Here is a 17,542-nt window from a genome sequence, read left to right as displayed (position 1 = left end):
AGCTCTGAATAAAAAGCAGTCAGTCAAGCATCAGACAAATAGCTAAGCTTTACTGAACAGAGGGGACAACAAGAGTTATGGTAACCATCCCCTGTTAGAGTCTATGAAACAATGCAGAAAGCTGGTAGAAGAGCATTTCTTAGAACTGCTTTGGGAATACTGTCAGGCATTGAATACAATCACCAAAAACAAATGGCAAATTACTTAGCAAAAGCCTTGAGCTAGGTTTTTCAGAGACACAGCCAACCCATGCTATATTAGCATGAAGCACATTGCCTGACACCAGGACCAGGGAGACACGGAGAGCACCAGGCCCCTGAGCACTAACAGTGCTTAGCTACTGCCTTGCTCACTGGCCCCATTTTGGTCTGTTCCAGCTGCCTAACTCTCTGATTACATGCACAAGCAGTTCTGGGGCAAGTTTGTAGCTGCTACTGAAAAACAGAACATGTAAGGCAGCATTGGAAAGGCCTCCACACACATCCCTCTAATCAGGAAGGCGTGGCACCATTCGTCCCTGCCCTTATGCCACATCCCAGGATAAGCACATGCTCTGTTTCTTGTCAAAGAAAAAATAAAAAAGTCACTTGAAACATTTCTAACATTTTGAAAAGATTCACTAAATAGTGACTTTGAGGATCTGGGGAGGCCAAGGGGTATTAGCATCCGTATGGCCAATCTGATTTGAAAGAAATTAGCCCTAAGCAACGCTGGTTTGAGCCATTTTTACCTTGGTGATGGAAAACATGTACACCCTCCCTTCTTCCTTCTTCAGGTCATTCATAAACATTGGTGCACCCACAAGCAGCACATCTGTCACAGAATCCCTGTCGACATCCACTGAACACACCACACTGCCAAAGTAGGAGCCAATCTGAAATAGAAGCAAATGGGTTGTCGCTGTATATGGTTTTTGTAAATCATGTTTTAGCACCTGATTCAGAAAACTTACATCCAGTTATACTCCAATGCTACTGACTGTTGATTAATTAAATTACTCTGTAGCATGCTCCATTGTTGGAAGAATCATAACTTTATTTCACTATTTCTGTCCCATAGTCATGGCTATGGCTTTATCACTCAGCAATACAAATGCCAACAGAAAGCAAGATATGCGAGGCATGTATTTTTTATAACTGCATATGAAACTACCCAGCCTCTGATCTACTCTCGGATTTGTCTTACAGACGATACCAAACCCAGCTAAAACCATTCCTCTTTTCCAAACAGAGAAAAAGAGACTGAGCTTCCATATCTGTCTTCTGATGTCATCTTCTTCATAACTTCTTAGGCAGATCAGAGTTTACTGAGCGTCTCCTGATTTGAATTGTTGACAGAAGGATACATTAGTTAGATTTTTATATTATCTTATGCCACTAATTGGATGACTTCCTAAAATACTGTTTAAGAGTAACAGCTAACCTCATCGAAATAGTCTAGTGGCAGAGAAAAGTTCAAGTGGATTCTAAATGCTTTGAGACAAAGAGGAATTTTCAAAACAAACTGCAATTTATTGCTGGGTCAATAAAAAAAGATTCCTGAAAGTCCGTATTCATGACCAAAATATACTTGCCTGCTCGCCTCTCTGTGACTGCACAATTGCAACATTTCCATCACTGTCAACATTGTAAACCACCACTCTGCCAGTGTAGTTGGATCTTGGTGCGCCAGCAACAAAATAGACAGAGCTCACAGTTGAGAGAACAGCAACAGAATAACCTGGGTATAGAAGTAAAGATTTAACATATGTGAGAGATCTTTAATTACAATTTATCAGTTGGTTATCCAAAAAGCACAGAGGAGGAGTCAATCCGGTATGTTAATTGCACAGAGTGACAATTCCAGATGGGAAATTAAGCTGTCACAAATGCATAAAATTTGCAATATTCTCTCGAAGAGAACACTGACGCACAGATCAAGTTGAAGCAGGTTTACAGAATAACACAATAGCTTTGCCTATTCAGTAAAATGTAGACCACAAAAATGACATGCTTGTGAAGGAGACAGGAAAAAAATGTGCAGAGAGTATCCTTGGAAAGAAGAAATAAAGAGAAACATGAGATGAACGTTTGAACCAGTCTTCAAACTAGGGAGGAACACCTAGCTTCTGCAAAGTTTGCAGTGCATTTTCCCACAGGTCACTAAACCACAGACCAGTGGTTTCTCTGAACAGAAGAGGCTACATTAACTGCTTGTCAGCTGAAGAGTTGATTGAACTTCTTTGAACATCTTAATCCCCATTACCATTATTCTAGCATTTATTTGCTTTCAGGAAACATCATTTAATACCTGTAAATATGTAAACATGTATTAGCAGTATAAATCTAGCACTAGTACATACTTTAGATTTCTGTGGTTTAGTTCCAGCAAATTTATTTTAAGCAAAGAAAACACAGTCATCCTTTATAAAGCCTACAGTTAAACTCAATAAGAAAATGCCAGTGATGGGACAGAATATGCAGATCTTTAGCAAGCTGCAGAACAATATGAGGAGCACAGTCTAAAGGAGCATGCCTTGATCTTTACATCACACCACTCTAATTCATATTTTTTGCTCAGACACAGGGTGAGAACAACTTTTGTGACTGAAGTTCAATGAGCAACAACACGAGGTTTTGTTTTGCAAGGTAAGTGCACATGCACACCTTCCTAATCAACACAGAATACAATCACTTTAAGTGAGTGGGGGCCATGCAGAGCAGGGTGGCAAAACAACCGAGCAGGCTGAGGTGTTCTAGCAGCTCTTTAACTTATGCTCTCCCAAGCTGGTGAGAGAGAGCTGGTATGGAGAGCTCCTACTGGAGGACAGAAAGTGTAAGGGAAATAAAGGGACAGAAAAGGCAACAACATCAAAGTAAATACACTGAAACTGCCCTGAAGAGAAGGGAAATTACCTGAATTTTAAAAAATTATTAAGAAAATGAAGTACGAGAAAGTCTGAGGAGGTCATACATGCAAAAGATCTATTGCTCATTTACTTGTGTTTAGATTTATTCATTTTTTGGATGCAAGTAATGCTGAGCCATAGGGGAAAAAAAGAATGCTAGTTGCAAAGAGAGCATATTATTAAATACCTTTAAGAATGAGAAAGTTACAGATGCTTAATGTAGTAGCATTATTCAGGAATGAAGGAGCAGAGCAGGCATGTTGAAGGTTGACAGAAAGCAGTTCAATGAACTGAGAATACAGACTGGCTTTATTGGGTCACAAAAGCATGTCAAAAATACATATGGAGATTATAAGTAGAATCTCTATTAAGTGGTAGTAATATTCAAAATCTATAAACTGAACTGGAAAAGGCCAAGAAAACAGTGAACACATATGAAACAACAGAAAGTCAATCAGCTTCCCATCCACATCGAACTGGGGAAGAACACTCAAATACTGTAACAGAAGCAACTCATAATGATCAGTATGATTCACTAAGCAGCCTTTTCAAACCCCATGATTTATTATGTCTGTGTGACTGTGCTGGTTTTGGCTGGAATACAGTTAATTTTCTTCCCTGCAGCTGGTGTGGAGCTGTGATTTGGATTTAGTGGGAACAGTGTTGGTAACACAGAGATGTTTTAGTTACTACTGAGCAGTGCTCAGACAGTGTCAAGGCCTTTTCTGCTCCTCACTGTCCCACCAGCCAGGAGGCCAGGAGGGGTCCCAGGCAGTCGGGAGGGGACACAGCCAGGGCAGCTGCCCCCCAGTGACTGCAGGGGTGTCCATTCCATGGTGGTGTGCTCAGCCTGTAAAGCTGCAGGAGGGAGGAGGGGATGTTCAGAATGATGGTGTTTGTCTTCCCAAGTCACAGCTGCGTGTGTTAGAGCCCTGCTGTTCAGGGGATGGCCGAACACACCTATCTGCCCGTGGAAAGGGATGAAGAAATCCCTTGATTTACTTTGCTTGCACGTTTCACTTTCACTTTCTCTGCCTGTATCTCAGCCCAGCAGTTCACTCACTTTGACCCTTCTGACTCTCCTGCATTCTCACTCCCCTGAAGAGGATTGACTGAGTGGCTGCTTAGCTGCCAGCTAGGGTTAAACCACAGCAGTGATAAAGACTGGTTTTTTTTCAGCTTACCACTTTGATATTATTAGTTTTTTTTTAAATCAAGTTTTTATTCAATGAACTATTGAACTAGTAAAAAGTAATCTTTTCTGACGAAAAATTCTTTTCACATTCTCAAATAATTTCTTAACACAGATCTGGCTAGAGGAGAACTTTCCAAGTTCTTCAATATCTTAATCAAGGTTTCATACATTTCCAGATTTGTATTTCAGCTCCTTACCTAAATATGAGCTATGATTTCTGTCCTGTAGAATCTTCTCAAACACATGGCTTGGAAAGGTGGTGGCTCTGTCTGAAGACTCCTGAACTACTGTTCCACTCCAGTCATAGGCCCCAACTGCACCCAGCAGCAGAACATCCTTTCAAAAATAAAAGCCTACATTTTAGAACTACCTGATTTAGGAAAAGTGTGAGCAAAGCTGAAGGTCCCATGCATAATTTCACATCACAGTGTTTAAGGCAGTGATGCAGACTAAAGCCTGCAGGCAGTTGACTGGAGCTGCTCATAGCTGCTCCTTAGGTGCAGGACTTTACTGCCCCGTTAAAAGGGATTATCACCCTTCCACTGCAAGAGGATAAGTGACTGCTTTAGTTCCTGTGGCACTGTGACTCATGATAAAATGGGTTTATTTAAACACTGTGATAATTTCCTACGTCTGTCTGTCCACGCTGGGGTTGGCTTGCCAAGTCCATGCTTTTATGCACCCATGATCCTCAGAAGGATGAGGATCACACAAATGCAGCTGTACTATAAAGCTAAAGCCCCTTTTCTCAACAACAGAAGTGCCAATGACAGCACACAAAAGCTGATGCAAATAGACACAGTTTAATTATTTACATAAGGAGTTGTTCTTGAGAGAAGAGTTAAAACTAAAACCTAAATTAGCATGGCTCATTATACAGAATACTTCATACAGAAACACTTAATTTTATACTTGTACATGGAAAACAAACATAGTTTAGTTTATCCAAGTTATTAAAATTCTTCACTCATCTGACATACTGCTACAGAAAACTGCAATAAAATTCAATGTGTAATTTTCCTGAAAAAATGTCCATATGTTTATCTTTTTTTTTTGCCATTTCTTAGCATCAACTGAGTCCTAATTTAAAACTTAAAAAATTTGTGCAAATACAAAGGACTTATAAAAAATTATTTCATTCATCTTTAAGGGTTATGAGAAAGAAAAAGCCTTCTTGTATTTTCAGTTGAAAGCTGATTGAACCACATTTGGATTTTACAAGGAGGACTTATTTGATAATGTTAAAATTGATCAGCACTAAAATATATCTGATTCTTTGGTTCTAATTTTTAAGTGAAATATGCTTTAAACAAATACAATTAATTTTATAATTTATAGAGAAATTATTTTCAGATTTGATTTATTTATATTTTGTTGGCTGCCTACCAGCTTTACAATACAGCTAGTCACAAACAGAGAGGAATTAACTTTTTCCTGCTACCTGAACTCATAAATCATTGTATTAACAGATCTCAAAATTATTATATGAAACAAACTGTAATACAATTATACTTATTAATACATATTCAAGTAAAAAAATTAAAAGGATAATTTGATATTCTGCTTGAAAAAAGTTCTTAAAATTGGACATTGTGTTTTTATTTCTCTTTTCTTATACCCGTATGTATATCTACTTGTATCATTAAATAATTAAACTCACATACCTTTTTTTGTGAGTAAGATGCACTGAAGCCCACCTGTGACATTTCCATTTGGAAGGTATCACCTTGATCAGTACCTGGTAACACAGATAAGCATATATGGTTATCTCTGTGTAACACACTAACTCCAGTCTTGTTGCCTCTGAGTTTAGCTACATAGGGGCTGTGTATATTCACCAATTTGGCTAAAGCATTTACAAGCAATGGAAATCAGAGCTGGTAAACTGTAGAAAATTTGGAGGATTCAATTGAGGCAAATTGATAAGATGGAGCCAAGAGCCATGCTCTAAGTCTCTTCCAAAAAAAGGGCAGAAGATGATGGTCAAGATGGTTTGAATCAGTTTGCACAGTCTTGCTATTGTGGTTGGTCTCTTTTTGTGTTTTCTAGGAAGCATTAATACCCTGAAATTAACAACTTTAATGACTGTTTATTCATAACTTCCAAACAGAATAGGAATTTTTATTTTCATATAGGATTCCTAAAAACTGTTGTAATTGTCTTGGAAAATACTGTGAGATCCATTTCCTAAGCTAGATGGATAGGAATTCAGTGGGAGTGCTCAGTAAAAAGACCTATTTCCTTGCTTTGAGTAGCTGTATGGGCCTAGCAAAGAATAAATGAAGGTGAAAGAGAAGGGAAGATTTCTTCCTGAGCACAGGAAAGCGGCAGACACAAGCTTCTCAGGGAGCTGAGAGCAGGCTACACATCTCCAAGGCAAGGTCTCAATTTAAATTTAAAAGCTGGCTTTTGGGACAGCCAAAGTATCTCTGTGTCACCTCTGCAACACCTTCCTCTGAGTAAGACACAGGAGTGTGGGTGGTGCTAGGGAGGGCGCCTGGTAGGTCCCACATAAATTGCATTTTCAGTTCTGTAATCATTAACCTAGTCTTCTGGTTTGTTTTGTTTGGGTTGTGGGTCTGTTTTTTTTGTTAGGTTTTTTGTTTGGTTTTTGGGTTTTTTTGGTTGTTTTTGGGTTTTTTTTGGTTTTTTTTGTTTTAATTTGTTTTTGTTTTAATTTAAAAATAGCTTAGGATTCACACAGGTGAAGCTCACAAGCATGAAGATACCTTTATTCTTCTGGGGGTAACAGATACATTTGGTTGCACATGGAAAAGCCCCCATGCCTGGAGACCATGACATGACAGACATTTTTCTTCAGCTGGGGAACGTTTTCCCCAAACTGCATAAATTAACTTAAAGCTCAGGCAAATTAAGGGTGAAGTAGCTGGGGGAAGACCTACGAAAACCAGAGCTCACCTGAGCAGGGAGGAGCAGGGAGAAGCGTGCAGCTCCACCTACCCCTCATTTTTACAATACTGCACCAAACTGAAGCTAAATAAAATCCTAAGCTTGTCAGCTGGGAGAATCTGATCTAATTTTTCAAAGGCATTGAGTATTTTACCTTCTATACTAAAAATGCGCTCTCCAAGTGTTCCTGCTTCTTCCAGTAGTGCAGCCTCAGATGACACATTGAAGAAATACTTCTCTGTTGGGTGACTGGCAATTCCCTTGATTTCTTTAATTAAGTTTTTAGTATCAAGTTCATGCCTTATTAAGTATCCCAAAACCTTGTGTAAAGAAACAAACAAACAAACAGCAAAATAAGAAGAGAGAGAGAGAGAGAGATCATGGTGCTACTCCACTTCTTCCTGTATTATTTTAGCAAATATTCTACATAGTTTAAAAAAAGTTACCTTTGTTCATATTACTGAATTGCTTATTAGAGTTCATTCCTATGCAAGGGACCATCCATACAGGAAAAGCACATAAGGCCTGGCAAGGGAGAAAACTACCCAAGTTGCTCAGGCAGTTCTAGTCTTGCTTTCTCAGCCAGTGAAAAGACCAGTGCTTCCCTCAGTTCAGAGGATTAATTTGGCTTTGCTTCAGCCTCACCAGTGTAACATTGTGTGCATTACATACCACTCCTCTATAGAACATGTACTCTGACACATACAAGACAAACCAATCTTTCAAACATGCAGTAATGTATAATTTCAGTATTACTTACAGCAATGCCAAATCTGGTTATATTGTCTTCATTGCATTTACCTATCACTGTTTTCAAGTTGGAGCCATCATGTGATTCACCGTCTGTCACAACAACCATGACTTTGGTGGCCGTCGGGCGTCCTCCCGACTCAGCTGAGAAGGCATACTGTCTGTTATAAAACATGGGGTTTAGCACACACCAATCCATCAGGGATGGAATCCAGCACACACACTGTAATGCACATGTCCATCACTGAATTAGAGCAAGTTGCTTCTGTAGTGCATAAGAAATGTAACCAAAGAAGCAGGAAAAAAAAAAAATGTAGGACTGGAAGGACTGGATGGTGTTTCAGATAAAAAATGTAAATTCCAGGAAAAACAATTTTTCTTTTCCTTTTTTTTTTTTTCACACAAATATTTCTAAAAGAAAAGGGGGTTGTATCACAACTATTAAAGTTTTATGACACTGGGAATTGGCATCATCAAGCTCATACAAAAATGGAACAGAATTAATAATAGACTTCTCAATACTACTGCAAATATTGACTCCATTGATAGCTGAGCCTGCTCCTAAAGCAAATTCTCAAGTTCATTTGATTCAGCATGTATTTTGGCCTAGAGTTCTGTACTTGATAAAACTTCAAAACAGCATCTTCTTGTTGAGAAATGGACCTAGTCTGTATATGTGTTCAGAATCATAAAACATTGGTTTAAATTTTCCCTATTTTTTCATACTCACAGTACTGCAGTGATATACTGACAACAGACAAGAGATTTTTATTTTCTCTGCAATCAACCAAAGCCTGATCTGCAAACACAAATGTTACTGGGCCCACTGAATCCCTGGATAAACTTTGCTTCTTTCAGTGTCTTTGTACCTTTCCTAAAACCTCGTCCACTCTGTTTGATGCACTGTCATGTTTAGAGATCTGTGACATAACAAGCAATTCTGCTGGGTACCAGAATTCCTTTAAGGTAGACTTCAACCCAATGGTTAACAACATGTTTTTCAGCAATTCTAGTTTACATATCCCTGGCCAGTCTGCATGGGACACTGTAAATGTACCTGATGGATTCTGCCTAGTGCTGGGAACCTACTCCAGAGGGCCTGGGCACCTGGACTTCCAGCAGGAATGAAATTCATGATGTTCTCACTGCCATGTAAGGAAAGTTACAACAGTTGCACAGTAAATCATCAATGCATCTCACCTTGCATTGTCAATGGCTTTGAAAGTATTAGTGAGATCTCCTCCCTTCTGAAACGTTTCCTCCATTGCTTTAACAACCTCATCCTTGGTTTGATATGTATTCAAGTTGAAGACTACTCGGGGATCATTAGCATACTGAATTAAACCCACCTATGCAATAAAGAAAAATGGTGTTAGGTCATGAGGCTTTACAATTAGTTACACAGAGTCATAATGCTTACTTATGCATCAGGTTGGTGTAAAAGGTCTGCAAATGCACAGTTCTCTTTCAACACATATAAAACCAATTAATATTAACACATTTGAAAAGCAAAGAAAGCTAAAATGCTCTCGCACTTTGTACCATTTGTTATGGACTACAGTATGTTACTGCAAATGATCTGAAATAGTAGACATTAAATGTTTGCTTGGTTACTTCTGGAAGGGCTGATGGATAGCAATAATACAAGGAGCTCTGGGAAAAAAGAGAAAATAGCAATAGTTCTACAAGCTGACAGTACCTCAGTCTGATCTCTTCTAAGGAAGTCCTAAAGGTTAGTTACTTCACAGCACTGCAAACCCTACTTGTTTTTAATATAGCTGAAGCTAGAGATGTAAGAGAAGATGTGCATTTAAAACAAAGCCAAAAAAGAGAAAATGCTAAAGATGAGGTTCAGAAAGAACTGAGCAGGAAGCCTAGCTTTTAAGCACCTCACTTCCAAAGTAGCCCAAGGAAGAAGGCAGCCTTTGGGAGAGAGATTTCCAGTGCCCCAGTCTTTGCTCTCAGAACTGTTTAGGGAAAATGGACAACTGTAAAGACAGAAGATGTTTAAAACAAAAAAAGGCAATAAAATTTTCCTTACCATCATCAAATCAAAAGGAAAAAAAAGCCTCAAAGATCAGTGAGTAAACCAGCAGGAAAAGTTCCTGTTTTAAAGATGCAGCAGTTGGAAAGTAAGAGTTGTATGAAAAGTCCATTAAAAGTCTGCTCTACTTTTATCACATCCCCAAAGGCTATTTTCAACAACTTTTATGTCTAATGCATGAAGAGATCTGACTCCCCAGATACAACACAGATGTCTGTTTCAGTTAATTTATATTTTGGATCAAATTACTTATCCCTTTTGAAATAGAATAACCATGAGATGAAACTCCCAACACTGAGTAGGATAACTGCGTAATCTGTGGCTTTCAGTGAGGTAGTACTGTAGTTACACAAAATCACACTTGGTTTCCTTTAAAATTGGTTGGTTTAGGTTTTGTTTGGGTTTTTTTGGTCTTTCTCACATATGTCTTTGACTTACCTGGGTCTTGTTAAGGCCTATGTCTAAGCCTTGTACAAATTTTTTCAAAAATGCCCGCACTGCATCCCAGGGATAAATGCTGTTTGACTCATCACAAACCACCACAACATCTATAACAGAGGAACACTCTAGAACAAAAATAAGAAGTGGACATTAAATGCATTTGCAGTCTCAATATACTCCTCAGCCAAATGCAGAGGTGCATATTTAGGTCTCACACAGGCAACACTTCAGATCAGGAGGCTTTGCCTGAATGAGAACTCAATAAGAGCATTTTCAGGCTTTAAGCCTGCGCTGGTGCAATGCCTCTGAATACAGAGAGTTAAGGTCATACTTACATCAGCATTGGATCACAATTTGTCAGCCCTTACATATAAATCCCAGGACTTTGCTTTTGGCATATACTTTTTTTTTTCAAGAAATCAAAATTTAACAGTCCCCCACACAATATCTCTTGATTTTGTTTGGTATGTTTGGTTTTGTTTTTTTTTTAAATTGAATGTGTTTTGGACACGTTGCCTTACTTTGAACAGCTGGAGAAAAGCTTCTTAAGATCTCAAAACTTGGACTGATTTCAGAGCAAACTCCTGTTGCATAGTATTGTCTTCCACACTGCTGCGCCCACAAGGGACCACAAGTCTTAAAAAAATAACAACAAAAAAGAAACGATAAAAATAACAAACACTTGTCTCACCATATCTACACACAAAACCACCCCAAGCAGGCGGACAGCGAAGCCCTCTCGGTCACGGGGCCAGCCAGCGCCGCCGCTCTCACGCCGTTCCCTCGGGAGCAGAATCCCGGCCGGAGCTGCCCCCGCCCACCCCGCGCTGCAGCGCCAACGGCGGCCGCCAGGTGGCGGCAGCGCCCCGCGCAGGCGGGCCCGGGGGACGGCGGCGGCGCCGAGCGGGGCGGGCGGGGACCCGAGCCGGGAACCGCGACCCGAGCCGGGAACCGCGACCCGAGCCGGGAACCGCGACCCGAGGCGGGAACCGGCATCAGAACCAGGACCCGGCACCCGAACCGGGAACCGGCACCCGAGCCGGGAACCGCGACCCGAGCCGGGAACCGGCACCCGAACCGGGACCCGGCACCCGAGCCAGGACCCGGCACCCGAACCGGGAACCGGCACCCGAGCCGGGAATAGGGATCCGAGCCGGGAACCGCGACCCGAGGCGGGAACCGGCACCCGAACCGGAACCCGGCACCCGAGCCTGGAACCGGCACCCGAGCCGGGAATCGAGACCCGAGCCGGGAACCGCGACCCGAGCCGGGACCCGAAGTGGGAACCGGCATCAGAACCAGGACCCGGCACCCGAACCGGGAACCGGCACCCGAGCCGGGAATCGGGACCCGAGCCGGGAACCGCGACCCGAGCCGGGACCCACGACCCGAGCCGGGACCCGAGCCGGGAACCGGCACCAGAACCGGGACCCGGCATCCAAACCGGGAACCGGCACCCGAGCCGGGAACCGGCACCCGAACCGGGATCCGGACCCGAGCCGGGAATCAGGACCCGAACCGGGACCTGAGCCGGGAACCGGGACCCGAACCGGGAATCGGGAACCGAGCCGGGAACCAGGACCCGAGCCGGGACCCGGACCGGAGCCAGGAACCGGGACCCGCACCCGAGCCGGGAACCGACAGCTCGGATCCCTCCGGAAGCCTCGTCCCAACGGGAATTCACGTCCCATTTACAGGGTAAAGTGCAGCACCTCCCGCCTCGCGGTGAGCGCTGTCTCACTCGGCTACACCGGCGGGAGCGGTCTGCCCCTGGCCGCGCATCCCCCCGACCGCGTGTTTCGTTGGCTTCGGGGGAAAACGACCCTGCTTCGCTGCTGGAAACAACGTCTGTAACAGGAGTATTTTCAGCTGCATCATCCTGCTGTCATTTACGTCTTTCTACGTCTTTATATGTACTGATATCAACCACATACTAAGACAGCATCTTGCCATGAGAAAATAGGGGGAGTTGTGTGCGTGTGTGTGTGGGTTGAGGTGGCGACTGTTCTCTTCTTAAAAGAAAACACTATAAACACCATGAACTCGAGGAAATAAATGTAACCTCTGCATAACCTCTCTCCAACTGTTCTGTGAGAAATTGTAGTTTCCTTACATATACACTCTGGTTGCACCCACCTTTATTTAGAAAAAGAGGGACTTTTCTCAAGAATAGTAGAGCGTAGAAAAAAGTAATTAAATTCAAAAGTAAGTCGAAAATGAGCTAAATCACCCACTTGGTTTCCCAGTGAGACACAACATTAAACTATCCTAAGATACTTGACCAGATGGCGGATTTTGTAGATGAGAAAGGAAGTATATCCACATTATCTGATTTTGAGATAAGCGCTTTTTTTAGCTGCTACATGAGGCATGGTTAGTTCTTTCTGAAAAAGATTTTTAGAGATGTGAAAAGTACAAAATAAATCATCTATATGGAGCTGGAATAAGGTTACTGGCCTTTAAAATTAATTAAAATAAAATTAAAATAAATTAAAAGTTCTTTTTAGGTCAGTCTTATTTGCCCATTTTCTAACTTTTTCTTCTGTATTGGGGGTAGTTCAAAACTGTGATGTTAACCTTTGGAGCAAAAACCAAAAATGGTCTATATAATCTTTGTTGATCTTCAGAGGAATAAAAACGGGGGGAAATTAATGTTCTAGCACTGCTTAAGTCAGAACTTTAAGATGCATCATTACTGAAGGGGAGATCACATCTCAAGGACAGATGAACTTGAGAGGCAGAAAGTTATAAAGGGTTGGAGACCTGCCCTTCAGGACTAAGATTAAGACATGTGGGCATAAACTGGAAGGTCATTGAATGGAAGGGAGAGAAGCAGATGGACTGGGCGCTGGATAACTGCAGGGTGTCTGCAAACATGCAGCCAGCATACAAAGCAATTATGGCTTAAAGATGTGTGAGGAGAAGCTGTTGAGTTGGGGAAATACCAAATACACTGCATAGTGCCTGGGAAAGACTCACATGGAATACAGCAGAGACCTGGTCACTGATGTTTGAGAGAGACATATTTTAAAAAGAACATTTCAGCCAAAACACTCTGTATTTGTTTAGCAAGGCAAAGGAGAAAGGTGGCTGTGGGCTGTCAAATAGAGATGGGAGATTTTACATGCAGGGAGATGAGAGCTGTTTCTTTCAGCTAAAGGCACAGCACTGCCCAGTAAACAAATGGACAAAAGTTTAGATGGGAAATCCAGAAAAACCTTGTTAACTGTCAGTGAAATTCTTCAGCACCTCTCCAACAGGACTAAGCATGCCTCAGAAAAATGTAATGAGCGTGTGGGAAATTACTGCTCTGCACTTGGAATACCTGTGGGAAGCAATCCCCTGGCATCAAACAGCACCCCAGCAGGACAGGGAGCTGCAGCACAGACATGCCAGCCTGGGTCATGCTCCCAAGCCACAGAGCCCAGGGACTGAGCACGCAGCACAGACTGGGACAGGCAGATGGAGGCTGGGAGAGGCCTCAGGAGGAAGAACAGTGAGCTGGGGGCAGGAAACCCTGAAATAACCCACTAAGTCCATCACAGAGGCCAGCGGCCACAGAGCCTTGGAGCAAAGTCCCGGCTGGAAGCAGCTTGCAAATACGAGCAGGCTGTGCATGCACAGGGTTCAATACCTGCCACAATTAACCACGGGCCTTTTGGTATTTGTTGAGGCTGAATCACAGATAAGCACCTGTCTCCAGAACCTCGTTCTCCTTATGTCAAAAAAGAACTCCTGTTGATGAAGACGTGACTGTTTATGTCTTCGAATTCAAGCTGGCTTTTGGTGGCTTTTTTCTCTTTTTTAAATTTAAGGAGAATCAATCAATAACATGTGGATCAGGAAATACTTTTTAACTGAGAGAAGTTCAAATATTATTAGATAATACAAATTCCCCTGCATGAGATATTTTAAAACACTCTAGTTACTCATACTGACTAAAAGTGGGTATGCATAGGACATTAAAGTGGGTATGCAGAGGACATTAAAAGTAATTGAAAGTATTATTCAAGAGAGAGAATAAGATCTTTTAATCAAGGCCTTTTCAAGCCACAAGTCAAGAAAATTACTGTTGCTTTATTTTGAAGTTATGAATAACTTTACTAATTCTATGAGGACTGCTGTAAAGGCTGGAATTAGACATACCTCTAAGTACTTCATGTACTACATGCAACTACATGTTAATGAATATAATAAATACTTGAATACTTTTGTGATTACTAGGAAGATGCAACAAAAAATACAGAGCTTAAGGACAGCCTAGAGCTCTTCTCTCTGTATGTTATTGTTTTACTTACGTACTGCACATGGCTACATCAAACTGAAATACACCTACACACCAAGAGTTTTCATGGTTATGATTAGGATTATAAAAAAGCATATTTAACAGGTATTCACTTCCTTTCAAGTAAGAATTCTATTTTGCAGGCTCCAAGGACAGTGGTTTGTGAAATATACCCTGAGAAAATGCATCTTCTTCCAAGCTCATGAACCAAATAGAAGGTACTAGAAATACTGATATCTCAGGAGAACAGTGCCTGTGCAAGTGTGAATGATTGAGGAGAGGTTATACAAAGTCCATTGAAAGCACAATCAGAACTATACAAGACTGCCTTAAATAATTTAATGGTGGAGATATTCTTGCCTATATTGTCTGACTTAAATTACTGAGACATGATGTTTGGATAATAGAGGAGAGACCTCACAATTTTTCTTGCATTAATGATACATTTTACAATTGATTTTGGACCCTAGGTAATTGCAGTGGGATGTACTAATCCATGCTGCATAATAAAATACATTAAGTCTAGACTTATGAAAAAATGTGGGTAATTCTGGTTTCTTGATTCTCTTCAGAAGTTTCTGTGTGTACTGCATATGATCTTGATACATACCAGAAATCCTCCAGTCTTTGAGTTCTGTATCAGAGTCAAGCCAAGGTTCATGTCCTTTTTAATTTCAGTCACATTTGGAATATTTATTAAAGCTGAAAGAAAAATTAAATTGAGTAATGACAGAATAATAAATAAGATGTAGAAGTTACTAAGTTAGAATTTACTAAGTTAGAATTAATTTAAAAAACTTGATTTTTCATAATCTAAGGTGCCTTTTTCAAATGGCTGCATGCATTTCTGAGACAAAGAAACAAAAGCCAATCTTTGGGGTAAAAAAAATTGGTAACTATCAAATATAGATATCAATTAAGTATGGCCAATTAGGGTATCTGCCCTCAAGAGAGCTGAAGGCAAAAGAGAGGAAGAAAAAATCTACCTATTGCATGTTTTTGGCTGGCTGAATAGCTGCAGCTGAGTAGCTACTGTTACATTCCTCAGGACACCAGACTCCTCTGATCCAGTATCAGGCTTTAGACAAAAAACTGGAAGGGGCAGCGGAGGGCAGAAATTATCTACACCACAAATAAACACAAAGGAGCCATCTCAGCACACCCTGCTGCCTCATACTGTCGCTGTATCCAAACCTGAACTCCATTTTACAGCCAGTTTGCAAGCACAGACACACAACCCTTCCTGCTTAGGGAGGACAGGGACAGGCACCTGCCCCTGGATGCCAGCATGGAGCCCTGTGCCCACCAGCCACTGGCTTTGGGACCCACAGTGCTCCTGCCCCTTGGCTGGGGGGAAGGACCCCAGGTGCTCCAGAGGGTGACACTGAGACCCCAGTGCCTCCAGCAGCTGGCACCACCTGGCCTGAGTCCAGTGGCAGGCACCAATTTTTGCTCAGACAGACACATGTCTATCAGCACTGAGGCCTTGCAGCACATACATGCCTTCACAGAATCTGAGATTAGGGAGACTGCTAGTTAAGAAAAGTTTTAATAGGGTAGACTGGCCTCATACAAACACAGGGAAAAACTGAACAAGTGCAGCAAGACACTGTTAGTTAGAACATACCTTGTAAATTCAATTTTTTGCATGTGTTTTTGGAGACACCAACAGGACATGCATATATATCTCCAGATCTGTTCGCAGGATAGCCACTCCAGGGTGAACCAACCAGTAACCTAAAGGAGAAGAAACTTGATTATGTCCTTAAGGATACTGAAAAAGTTCAGCAGCAGCATTGCATGACTATAGGTAACAGCTGGAGAGGCTTTCATGAGCATGCAAGAGCAGGAGCCTTCTCCAGAACTGTTCAGAACCTTCACTTGCATGTCAATACACTGCACTGGATTCACCAGGTGGAGAAGAAGAACTGGGAGAGCCTTTGGGGATCCATCTGCCTCCAACACGTGGAAGTGTTTTTAATGTGACATTATGTCATAGGTCAGAAGAAATACAGTGAAGGTACTAATATATATAGACACATAAAAATGCAGAAGCATATATGTTGGGGGTTGAGATACATATTACTTTTGTTCTATCAGTTAATGGTTAACTGATTCCTTCTGGGTTATTCTTTTAACTGATAAGAAGCATTTTCTACAGGATCTGCTCAGCAACAATAAAACACTTATGTCTGAGCTTGAGCACTACCACACCTTGATAACAGTGAGTCAGAAAGAAAATACTGCAGGTGGTAACAATCTACAAGAAAGTTAATTCTTTCTACAACAAGTTAATACTTATGATAATTTTGCCTGCAACACAAAGCGATTCATATTCTCTGACTCATCTGCTCCTCAAGACTCTTAATTTTTATCTGAAAGCCTTCACAAAACTGTATAGCTCACCTTCTTGAAATACTGCTTAATACTGCTTAATCCCTATCTTTCATCAAAAGTATCAAAATTATGATCTCAAGGGGTATTAAAATAAAGCAGATTATTGAAAAACAGGGACTATGGGTATTTGCTCCAGCAGCAATATGACTTTATTTTCAAACAGAACAATCCATGTTAGGAACTAATGTATTTTGGAGACTGTAGGAAGACAAGTAATGGGGCCCCAATACAGAATGTAGAATTCAATTGGAAATCATCTTTTGTTGGTCCATCATTAGGTAGTTTAAAGCAAAATTGCTATTCTCTAAAATTTTGTAGGTAGCTAACAAAAATATACCTTGTGTTATTAAAAAAAAAAATTGTGAAATTATTATATTTTAAAGCACTTTCTATATATATCATATTAACTTCCTAGGAATCGTAAAAGTTTACTGATGTGATATTAGTTTGAATGAAATGGTTATGACAAAAAAGAGTTTTAGATGCACGTGAGTTTTGGACCTTTCTAGTTTGCTCAGAGAAAATACTGCTAAACTGCATTTACTTTTTTAGGTTTATTTCACCTTGATTAAACACAAATAACATTGTTTTATTGGTTCAGCTGGGGGTTTGGTTTCAGATTCTCTTTCTTGT

General features: G+C 41.1%; 1 protein-coding gene across 1 annotated transcript in view; it reads right to left on the bottom strand.

Moving 5' to 3' along the window:
* The window catches only part of ITGA2 (integrin subunit alpha 2), a gene marked incomplete at both ends in the record, with an annotated part of 46,509 nt that overhangs the window by 22,259 nt on the left and 6,708 nt on the right, over positions 1–17,542 (bottom strand). The window contains 11 exons of the mRNA XM_084224698.1: positions 731–874; positions 1,574–1,719; positions 4,280–4,418; positions 5,747–5,820; positions 7,147–7,312; positions 7,753–7,903; positions 8,943–9,091; positions 10,225–10,352; positions 10,749–10,863; positions 15,123–15,214; positions 16,140–16,249. Coding sequence (XP_084080824.1) covers positions 731–874; positions 1,574–1,719; positions 4,280–4,418; positions 5,747–5,820; positions 7,147–7,312; positions 7,753–7,903; positions 8,943–9,091; positions 10,225–10,352; positions 10,749–10,863; positions 15,123–15,214; positions 16,140–16,249 — 1,414 coding nt within the window. The remainder of the gene's footprint in view (positions 1–730; positions 875–1,573; positions 1,720–4,279; positions 4,419–5,746; positions 5,821–7,146; positions 7,313–7,752; positions 7,904–8,942; positions 9,092–10,224; positions 10,353–10,748; positions 10,864–15,122; positions 15,215–16,139; positions 16,250–17,542) is intronic.

The sequence above is a fragment of the Fringilla coelebs genome, assembly GCF_963513975.1.
Source record: "Fringilla coelebs genome assembly, chromosome: Z".
Taxonomy (NCBI): domain Eukaryota; kingdom Metazoa; phylum Chordata; class Aves; order Passeriformes; family Fringillidae; genus Fringilla; species Fringilla coelebs.
Note: the sequence above shows the minus strand (reverse complement) of the source record. Positions and strands in the feature narration are given on the sequence as shown.